At 31.2% G+C, this 12,201-nt stretch overlaps 1 protein-coding gene across 1 annotated transcript in view; it reads right to left on the bottom strand.

Moving 5' to 3' along the window:
- The window catches only part of LOC143240563 (reelin-like), a 161,122-nt gene that overhangs the window by 101,887 nt on the left and 47,034 nt on the right, over positions 1 to 12,201 (bottom strand). Inside the window, exons 17-22 of the mRNA XM_076483209.1 lie at positions 7,000 to 7,118; positions 5,390 to 5,551; positions 4,223 to 4,462; positions 3,506 to 3,641; positions 3,084 to 3,253; positions 2,435 to 2,572 (exon numbers count right to left, since the gene is read on the bottom strand). Of these exons, the coding sequence (XP_076339324.1) occupies positions 2,435 to 2,572; positions 3,084 to 3,253; positions 3,506 to 3,641; positions 4,223 to 4,462; positions 5,390 to 5,551; positions 7,000 to 7,118 (965 nt within the window). The remainder of the gene's footprint in view (positions 1 to 2,434; positions 2,573 to 3,083; positions 3,254 to 3,505; positions 3,642 to 4,222; positions 4,463 to 5,389; positions 5,552 to 6,999; positions 7,119 to 12,201) is intronic.

Here is a 12,201-nt window from a genome sequence, read left to right on the forward strand (position 1 = left end):
ACCTACAATGGATAGATTACAACTTTCTACCTGAATTTGCTCAGCATAACTGACTTTATCTCTGAACACTATACAATGTTTACCCTACCTCTGAGATGTCATGATTGCAGCCATACAAACTTCTTCCACAGTTTAAACAAAGAGAAGAAAACGTCCTAGTGTTTTCAGTCTTTGCATAATCCAAAGCATGGATAATCTCTTGTCTCATAGACCTCAGAATAACTAACTGCATCAGGCTCCATGCTCAACTGCTATGCAAGTGCCAGATTATTTACATCTGCCTGTATTCATTTATTTGTGAAAGATATACATCACCTTACTCTACAGCAAGCTGTCCTCAAATGAGAACCGAGTCTTTCAATTGCTCTTCCTGAAACTTCCAGTTTATCACTTGTGGTGTTTATTCCTTAATGTATGGCTTAATATCACTGCAGAAACAATGATTCTGATTACTATGCTGTATCAATGATCAGCACATTCCATAAACATATTCTTCACTCTTTCAAGAGACAAGCTGTCTGCATTACACTACTGCTGATCTGAATGATGTTGTACAACAAACTTCTACTGTAAAACTTTTGAAATCTAGCATGCAGTCATACCTTATAGGAATTTTAAAGTTCATATGCTGCTTCAGTAACACATATGCTCCACACTAATAGTGACTTTTCTACAATAAGGGTAATGGTGATAATGCTTGACAAATACTAAAACTGCAAGCAATTCATGAAAACAAGAAACCCACTTGAAGTAAAAATGAATTCTAAAGATTTCTGGTATAAGTATTAAAACTTTAATTAAAATATAGTACAAAACAATTTTTTACCTTCCTAGGTCATCTTTTGAAAGATATTAATTCTATAAACAACCTAAAACAAGACAATGACAACAAAATTCTGAAAGAAGATGAAGGCTATGCAATAGTTATGATGAATGCAAATGTGTACATCCACAAAATAAATAACTTATTATCAAATACAAACAAATTTAAGCCAATACACACAAATTCAACAAAAAAACACACAAACCAACTAAACAAAATGTGACTACAAATTAAAAAAAACCAACACAATATCAGAAAACCTTTAATCCCACCTGTACAAGAACAACTCACACACACCACAACTATACGGCATTCCCAAACCTCACATACCCAACTGTCCACAATGACCCATAATGTCGACCTACAAATCATTCAACTACAACCTTGGTAAATACACAGCATGAGAATTTTCTAAATATGTAACATCAGCAAGCTCCTTTTTCAACGACTCCTTTAACTTTAAATCTATTCTTGGTCAACTAATGGCCAGCTTTGATGTAATCTCCCTCTTCACAAGAAGCCCCAACTATCAAAGCCTGTAAAATAGCTTTAGAACTTTATATCCAAGACCCCAGCCCATTAATACAAATCCCAGCAATAAATTAGCAATCTTTGTAGAATTAATTACCATCAAAACTAACTTTATGGTATGGGCAATCCTGTGTTATTTTTAACCAATATTTCCGTGAGGCAGACTCAATCTCAAGTGATCAATTCAGCCTTATACCCACTAGTATAATGATACAGGTATGTTGATGATACAATTGCTAGATTCATATCTAAAGAATACATACTTAGTTTTCTTTAATCACATTAACTCCATACATCCCAACATTAAGTTTACCTGTGAACATGAGAAAATTAACTAAATAGCATTTATCAACCTCAAGATCACAAGAAACGACACACAATTCAAAACAGAAATCCACAGAAAAATCACCCATGCTGAATTGTACGTTCACTGGGACTCAGCATATGAAACAAAACAAAAACTCAACATATTAAGAAACCAAATAAACACAGCCACAAAACTATGTTCACCTGATAAAATTTAATGATGAAATCAATAAAATAAATCAACACTTCATCAATATCAACAACTTCCCCTTCAAAAACCACTGAAAAAATTATACACTCATACACACACCTATCCAACAGCACAGTCAACAAAAAACAAAACAAACAATAATAAATTCATATTCAGAGAAACAACAAGCTATAAAACCTTACACTGCTGGATACCACATATTCCCAATATTAGTGAAAAAAATAACATTTAATTTTTTGCTCTTTGAAGGGATGGTGAAAAAAGTAGAGAAGACACGATAGCAAGAGAAAGTATATCGTGTGTCATATTAGGGGAAATTCAGAATTTTTTAAATATTTCCTTGGAGAATTAGGAGCTTAAAACTTATATGCTATTAAAATATGGATTATTAGCTTAAATATTATGCTATACTAACTGGTATAAGTAAAAACTTGTTTAAAAAAAAATTTAAATGTAAAACACTAAAACTTTATGTCATGCATAATAAAGGATACATGGAATAAAAAGGTTAACAAACATCCTGTAAATTCATATCACATCTCCCATTATTGTCTCATACTTACTGACAGACTCCCTGCATACATCTTCCATGTCCACTACACATATCTGGGCATTGAGGACCTATATATAAGTTATCTACTGCCCAGGAGTCTTGATCATCAAATTCTGACTGACGTAACTGAAACCTTGTTGCACTGGACCTAAATTGAATATTAAAAATTAATTTAAGTTTTAAAATAAAAATAAATGGAAGAAATTTCAAACTTATAAGTTTAAGTTTATAACTTCTAAAAAAACTTAATTTTCCAAAATTCTTGGATAACAATAATAAAATTAAATAAATATAACTGTACAGAAAACAAAACGTATGGGTAAACTTCTGAGATGATCATATATTGTATTTTAATAATTTTTCAAAATTTAGGTGGAATATACTATTTCCATATGTACAAACATTGATATTACTTAATATGCTTTACTCTAAACAGTCTTCACATTCTTTTCTATTTATTATTATGAAGAAACAGCTTTTCTGAAAAAAAAACTCATTTTTGGATAAAATTCACATATTTGAATGTGATATAAGTTTGAAAAATAATAAGAATATAAAACAAATGGTCAGAAAGTCTTTATATAAATAAATAGCTTCTATGTTTATATAAAGTTAATATAAGGATTGTTTGTTTACTTCAAGATTAAATATTCACTTGCCAGGTTAAAGAAGGAAGGCTGATTGTTACACGTTTCCACTTTTTATACTCAGAAGCATCATAAACAGTCCCTTGAGTGTAAATACCATTACATCTACCAGTGGAAGGAAGACAAGGCTTGTATACAGGGTGCCATGTCATTCCATGATTGGTGGAATGTTCCAAATAAACCTAGAACACAAGATTTAAACTATTAAAATTTTGAACTTCATTTCAATATAACATTAAAGTCTTTGATTAATCCAAGTTAACTATAGCAGAACAATATAAGTGTAATTTATTTTTACTCTAAAAATATCAAGATATTTTATAAATTGAGTATTGTAAGCAGTGTAAAATACAAATTTCATAAACTTAAAAGGTAGTTTTAATTATCTTTCAGTAAAGACTGCCACTTTATAATGTCTTAGAATACTCCTATACCTTATTATCTTTTCCAAGGCTATAAGCGTCTCCACATCCTAACACCAAATCAAATTGAAGCATATAGGCAGGGCCAATGTGCAGAGACTTTGTTTCCAAAGTGCGAGTAGAACCAAAGGGGACTTCTGCAGTAAAACTAGGTTAACAAAAAATTAACACATTTGAACTTCCTGATTGTTCAATGAAACTGTAATCCTAATACATATAACCATAACCTAATTATCTATGTAACATCACACAGGTTTGCTTGAACCTTTCATTACTACTGTTATGAATTTCTTACAATTAATAATTATATTTATAACACAATGTTGTATGGCTTTAAAAATATGTAAATATGTATGTACTATATAAAATGAGATGTAATAACAAAGTAAAACATAAATAATTTAAATATCATATTTTATCACAGTTCTGCAAATGTATTTTAAATAATGATTAAGTTGCAAATAATTACTTACTTCAGAAATTTCATTTTAACAACTTATTAAAACAACTTAAGCAATTTTATTAGCATCAGATGATGGCCAGTGGTCAAGACTACTTTAAGTTAATCAACTATGCTGGAAGAATTAAAAACTGTATGATAAACTCAAAGTTTTAGAGAGCAACTGTTTTCCAGCAAAACTTAAAACAATAAAGATTAAATAGTATGAATCAAATTATGAGATGTTCTCATTAATACAAATAAAAGAATGTTTTTCTTTAAAAATTAACCTAAGTGCATCTCCATCTGGTCTGCAATAGCGATCTATGTTTCCATAGTTGTAGCGGATTGAATCGTTAATGGCGTGGAAATCACTGAAATTAAGACTAATTGTGTTAGACATCTGAGCTGACACTGACAGATCATCAACAGCCCACATGTCCTGCAATTCTCCTGAGTGGTAAGGTTGCCATAGCCGGAATTGGCAATTTTGATGTAGAGCTTTATCTGGCAGAGGAATGGACAGGTGTCTGATAAAAAACAAAACAAAAAACATATATACAATATACATATTTTCTGTTTCATGTGTACATATGTATTTTGTATACATAGAGCAAAGAAAGTGCAATAATAAAATAAAAAGGCACAAGCTCCAGATTGAGTGTTTATTTCAATAATGATATTGCTTTCACAACACAAGTTTCTTCTTAACTAAAAATAGATAAGCATACTAGGGACAGTTTGTTACCTGAAATGATGTCTGGATACAAAGGACTAATCAAGGTTAATCAAATGCTATCTCTGAAATTACCAGTATCACATAAAATCTGTCAATACAGTGGTGTAGTGCACAACAACATTGCTCCAGAAACATTGTTTTCCTTATAGTTTCATCTAACTTTTAAAACTGAAAACATCGTGCTTTAATACACACTCTGTCATACAATTATGCAAATTTATGCACAAGAATGTTCTTGATTTGACCTTTATATCATAACAAATATCTAAACAATGTATGTGAGCAGATTTTTGACACCTCACACTTACTTTTGATTCACCTTGTATATATATATATAAAATCATAAAATTTTAGGGAATAAAGTACCTACTATTTCCAAAATATAGTTTAATCTCAAGATACAAGTAAATTTTTTATTTAGATTTTACTGAAAAATGGTAAGTTAACTTTTTTACATAGCTAATCAATATCAATTTCCCATCAAAGCACACAATACACACAGACCTGAACAAAAAAAAGCAATCCAGCAACAAATAGTCAATTTCAACTGAGTGGACCCTGCTTAGCAAAGCATCAGTTAGTGAAACTGATATAATATAATACATTACAGTTCTGAGCCCCTGTGGATGGTCAGAATTAATTAATTTAAGAGGTTATTATTGAGTCTATAATTATTATTTTAACCATTTACAAATGCTAGATAACAAGGACCACTAACTTAGGCTCCTGGAACTTTATATGCTTCAATATCTTTAGCACATGCCAAGAAAGGGAACCGTCACATGAATAATGTACATAGACAGCTTCAGATAGGTGATTAGGACTGGGACAGGCACTTGCATGAGACTGACTTCCAACTCTGATGGTAAACTGAATAAACCTAAAAATAAAAGTGTAAAAACAGACTCTACTATAAATTATGACAATGTTTATTTTATACTTTGACAGTTACATTGTATTAAAATGAAACATGTTTAACACACTGAAGGTAAAATCTTTTCAGACTGAAACTATTTTGAACAAGCAGAAAACAGAATTCAGAATAACTGCCATTAATTCACAATTAATTAACTCTAATTAACAACATATGAACAGTATTTTATGTACGAGTATCTAACTGGCACTTCATCCTTCTTCAATATAACTTTTTCAATAAATTATGGAATTCACGTTTAAAATTCTTTTCATTTATATTTTACACACAGCATTAATTTTAATTATTTATTATACAAAACAATTCAGTTAACTTACTAAATTTAAATATCTTATTCAAATAATCAATTTAGAAACCAGCTTATACACGAAGATGAGGCAAAAAACATATTGCTGTAAGTTTTACTTTCAGAAATGTATTTGTTGTGTATTTGGGAGAATAATGTTTCTAACTACCATTTCAACCTTTACTACTAAGCTTTTAAAGATTTCTTAAGCATTTAAATTGTACTAGTTCTAAATGGCAACCTATAAAGATATTGTCCATAAATCACTTTTATTTAAAATCTGTGATGTTAGTTTGCTCTCACTTTTATCTGAAACATTCAGAACCAAAACAAAATACAATTGTTGTGTAGTCTTAAACACACACAGTTTATTGAATATGTAACAAGTGAGTTTAAAGATATATTTTCAACTAAAATCACTTGTAGCCTACTATTCTTTCAAAAATATGACCATAAAATTTAATGTATGACTAAAGTTTCTGTCATAATAAAACTTCAATAGCTAAATAACATAATGTATGTTATGAAACAAAGAAACATTTTAGGTCTTGCTGTAATTTAACTTAACAATAAAGGAACTCTCTTAAATCCCTTATTTATTGCTTGTAAGTCACAAAAACAGTTCAAGGATAAAATAAGATAGTTAGTTAGTAAAAACTGTCCAAAGATAAGATAAACTAATCCTGGAATGACTTTTCAGAAAATGGTTAGCAATAATCATACTTGCAATCATTTATAATAATATAAGAAAAAAAATGAGTAAACTGAAAGTGTAATGAAACTTCACAAAAAAATTGTATCTAATTTACAATAATTCAATCCCAATGAGTCAAAAACATATTTTGTGTAAAAAGTGCAATATAATGGAATACAGCTTGCATTTTGTTTAATGTAGAAAATCTCAGCAGAGCAGTTATCATAAAACAAATTTTATCTGCAAAATATGCACCTTCTATATGGTTATTTATCGAAAGCAGTATATGTAAATAAGATATTCTGATAATGAAGCTAGTAGTCAACTTTTAATCTTGTTTCTGTTATGCTTCTATTTTTAAATAAATTAAAACCATCTGTAGTCATTTTGCTGTTCTGAACATTAACAACACACCTGCTACCTGTGGTGTTTAGTTCACGTGTTAGCAATCCCCGTGCTCCATCCTGGTTGAATACAACAGCTTTTCCTCCACCTAAAGCTCCACATTGGAATCCCAGTTCAGCTCCATGAATCTGCAAAGATAATGTAAAGTTGTTACATTTGCTTGAAAGTTTTATGGTAGAAATCCACATAAGCTACTTCTGCCAAATTAAACTTTTTTATATACTGTTAATTTAAAAATAAAAAATAAATGTATCAGATATTTTTTGTTAAAAAGTTAATAAATTATATAGTTAAAAAAGGCCTATGGCATGTATAGAAATTAAAAACATGACCAGAATAGACAGCATCATCATTACCAATGACACTGTATATTGTTAAAGAGACAACAAGAGTAAAACATATCTTAAATGGTCACTGATGTATGTCATGATGATTGCACGACTGTGCAATTTAACTTGTGTGTCATACTACTTAGATAATGAGGAATCATTCCTTTGCATAAGATAAATTATGACTAATAAAACTGCACCTAGATTAGGGCCTTGCAAGGAGGACCTCCTTCTTTGAAACTGTTTCTGCACAAACTAGATTGTCAAAGACAGGTGAGCAGGTCTCATGTAGAAAAACTTATTAATACATTACTCATCCCAATAACAGCTTGCTAATTTTAATGAAGCCTTGCCTTGATAACAGGCTGGTAATCTATATAAAGTATAAAACAAACCATTTACATTGCCACTGAAGTCTGATTTGACCACAGTTTTAGTGAACTCTTTCCTCTGGATACTGGCATGGCCAGGAATCTAGAAAACTGGACAAAAAGCAAACAGTAGAGAGAAATGGGCCATTTTTTCTAAATAACCTAGAAATACAGTGAGAAATGTTATGAAACAATTCCAAGACCTTAAAAGTGCTGAGTCATTTGAGACAGATAGTTCAGTTACCGTATTTCTTAGGTTCTTTACAATCTTGAGTAAGTAAGATTGCATACAACTCATTGTTGAACACAGTATCTATAGAGGAGGATCCTATGGGTAACCACAGAACTGCAGCAAATGATGGCAGAGTTCAAAGAAACATCTTATTTTAAGCATTTCATAAAAATTGGAATGGATGCTTCAAAAAGTGTTCATTAAATCTATAATGATGATGCTATTTTTAAAATCCTTTCTGCACATGTTGTTGAGTTAAATTAAAAATTTAATAAAACCACTTAACAATCAATGAATTTTAATGAAATTATTTTTAGGAAGTATTATTAATTCAAATTTTTATATCATCTCAGTGTTTACACTTTTATTTTGAAACAAACCTCCAAAACAATAATTGAACCTACATTTTTTTGTACTGGTATCATCATGGTAGCAATTATCTACTTTCACAACTGGTATAGAAGAAACTGCTAATCATGTAATTTAGATATATTAATCAATTAGCCAGTGTAACTACAACTTATTCAGTTTGTTTATGAACAACTCAAACACATTTAAATAACTTTTATCCTGAAGCAAACTATTGTAAAAATTTCTCAGGTTAAGATAAGCCATGCTCACTTTCAAATTAGAAGCTGTGTTACTAAGCAACAGTTTTAAAATGAATGACATACTTATAGCAAATAGAAATAGTAGATTTTGCATAATATTTCATGAAAACTATTTTCTACCAAACATAATTTCAATGTAGAGTACAAAGGCATACAATTCCTAAGTATATTGTTGGATATTGTTGTTCCCAGCACTTGCCTGTTTTACTTTCCTTATACATGTATATATATATATATATATATTCATTTGATATACAATTAAAATGCATTTAGGATTTACTTTTATACTTTAGTTAATCAGGTATAAAATTTGTTTTAAGTTCATATTCAAAAGAATTTATAACTTTTTAAATTTATTCAATGCTTTGCTTCACTCAACCAGCTTTCATAATGCTAGTGAATGTAACCATCATTTTGTCGGTGGTTCAACTGTCTCTGCCAGTTATAATATTATATCATCCATAAGCACCTGTTGGTGCATGCCAACATAAGTAATCACAGATTAAGAAAATGAAAGGAAAATAAAACATTAAAAATAAACAGTAAGACAAAATGTGAAAGTATGCATATGACCCAAAGAAGAAAATTTAAGATTATTTAATGAAAAGATAAAAGTTTGAAGATATTTTAATTTCTTAATTTTTAACATTTCATAGCACTCAACATTGATAATAACAGTTAGAGTTAATGATGTTGTTGAGAAAACAGAAAATAAAATATAAACAGCTTTAAAAATTTTGTTATTCATTTTGGAAGTTCTGGCAATTATGCAAGTGAAATGTGAAAACTGCAAAATATTAAATAGTATTTTTATACTTAACATGAAAATCTCGTAGCATGTGAATTACTCAGGATCACGCAAGCTACATCATATAATAAATTTTTGGAAGACATATTGTACAGAGTTAATCTGTGATGATTAGAAAACCCACTTGTAAAGAAAAATATATATGTAAAAACGGCTGTTTTGGGTTGAGAAAATTTTTATGTAGAGGAGAGAACAACATTTCGACCTTCTTCGATCATTGTCAGGTTCACAAAGAAAGAAAGAGGTAACTGACCGATAGCTGACCACATGTTTGAAGGCAGTTGTGTAACTGAGTGTAGGAATGTAGAGGGCATGCTTAAATGTTTTAATATAGGTATAAAGGTGTTCTTTTGTGTTGGTTTATTTGGGGCTTGAGTTGTTGTATAAGTAAGGCTTCTTTCGTTTTGCATTTATGTTTGTTTCTTCATTTAGTATTTGGGTGTTTTCTATGGTTATGTTGTTTATTTGATTTGCAGTGTTTGCAAACGTGTGAAGGTGACTTTTTGTGTTCTTTGATTCTGGTTTCCATTTTTCTACTTGTTTCTCCAATGTAGAAGTCGTGGCAGTTATTACATTGTATTTTTATAAATAATGTTGGTGTGATGTTTGCCAGTGTAGTTTTTACACAGTATAGACCTTAGTTTGTGCCTGGTTTTTGAATAAATTTGGTTATTTTTCTGCTGATGTCGGGAATATATGGTATGCAGCAGTATATGGTTTTGTGATTTTTTAATTTATGGGATATATTTACTTTTGTTAGTTGATTTTGCTTTTTGGCTAGGTGTGTGCGTATAATGTTTTCTATGGTTTGTGGAGGAAACTTATTGATGTTGATGAAGTGTTGTTTTATTTTGTCTAATTCTTTGTTAATTTTATCTGTGTTTATTTGGTTTATTAGTATGTTGAATTTTTATTTTGTTTTATGTGCAGTGTTCCAAGGAATGTATAGTCCAGTATGGGTGATTTTTCAGTGAATTTCTGTTTTAAATTGTGTATCGGTTCTTGTAATTTTGAGGTTAAGAAATGATATGTGATTGCTTTCTTCCTGTTAATGTTGGGATGTATAGAGTTAATGTAATTGAAAAAATTAAGTGTGTGTTCTGTAGATGTGATGTAAACGACACGATTGTGGGATTTTTTCAATCACATTAACTCAATACATCCCAACATTAACTTCACATGTGAACAGGAAGAAAGCAAAAAAGAGGGTAAAACACAATGGAAAGTCTGGAGGAACAACAATACTTGAGACAGTGCAATGAGTGACTGTGAAATCCTATTTTGAAAAGCAAACCATATGGATTTATTCAATACAAGATATGGCAGAATTGGGCAGCTGCCCCCTCATGTTTTACCCACACAGTCCACAGAGATGCCAACTATTTCAAATGACTGAGTGTAATGATTGTAGACAGAGCCCTTTATCATTTGTGGCTACTAGGCCTGACCAATGTCTCTAAGCTGTTTATTATTATATTATTATTATAACTATTATTATTTATTACTGCTATAGATTGCTCATTTACGACTGTGTTTTGTGTATTTAATAAATAAATTTTAAAAAATTCTTTTGAAGTTGTCTTATTTAGTTCAGAGTAACAAACATACTGTTAAAACAACATTGAACATGCACAAACAGTAAGCAGAAAAAGCCTTTGGGTAAGGACTAGTTTATATCATGTTTATGACACTTATTGTAATAGTTTTGCAGCTGTTGCAGCCTTTGCTTTCATGAGAATGTCTCTGGATGGTTGGGAGTTATAACAACATTGTCCATTTGACTGCATATACATCTTGTGTGTTATAATACAGTTCAAAACTGACTGAAGTTTCTTTTGTTTTTAGTCACTAAACTAAATATCCTTTCACTGTCAGCATTGAAATGGAAGATTTTAAGAATTCCAAGCATAATCCTACAGAGAATGTCATACTTCTGGTTGCCATTTCCATCCTTAACTGTAGACAGCTGAACCCAAAACTTGTCAACATTCAACTAAAGGACAGTTTCTGAAAAAGTATCAATTTGATAGTTCAAATATTGTCCTTCCAACTTGTCAATAGTGTCGTGCTCATGTGTATTGACAAGGACAGGATACCTGTCTGTGAAGAAGCGTAGAGAAGAGAAATCTTTGCTGACTTTCAGTTTTGGATCAGCAACCTCTGCGTGAATCACAAGTTCATCATTTAGAGGGAAATGTTGCATCATGTAATTTGTAGCTGCAATACGAGGTCTGTTCAAAAAATACACAAACTGTTTGAATTGCACGGCTCCAGTTGGTTCCAGGAGAATCCTCTTGGTGTCGCTAGGTTTGCACAGATCAGCTGATTACGACGCCATTTCCCGATTGCAGATATCTTCATTTGTGTATTAGCTACGTGGTTTTAAGTGAAGTGCGATTTTTTCGTTTGGCGGATTTCAGAATGAATGACCTGAAGGAGCAACGACTTACTGTGAAATTTTGTGTTAAACTTGGAAAATCTGCGACTGAAACTTTTGCTATGCTTAACACGGCTTACGGCGATGTTGCTATGAAGCATACGGCATGTTTCAAGTGGCATGAACGTTTTACGGATGGTCAACAGTCCATTGAAGATGATGAGCATCCTGGACGTCCTTCCACGTGAACAGACGACCCACACGTTGACAAAATCAACACCCTGGTGCGGGCAAATCGACGTATGACTGTCAGGGGCTTGCTGAAGACTGTGGGATATCAGTTGGATCTTGTTACGAGATTTTGACCGAAAAATTGAAGATGCACCACGTTGCTGCGAAATTTGTGCCTCAGAACTCGTGAGTTTATGGCCAAACACTCAATCACTGTTCTTCCCCACCCCCCCTACTCATCTGATCTTGCTC

The sequence above is a fragment of the Tachypleus tridentatus genome, chromosome 13, assembly GCF_004210375.1.
Source record: "Tachypleus tridentatus isolate NWPU-2018 chromosome 13, ASM421037v1, whole genome shotgun sequence".
Taxonomy (NCBI): Eukaryota; Metazoa; Arthropoda; class Merostomata; order Xiphosura; family Limulidae; genus Tachypleus; species Tachypleus tridentatus.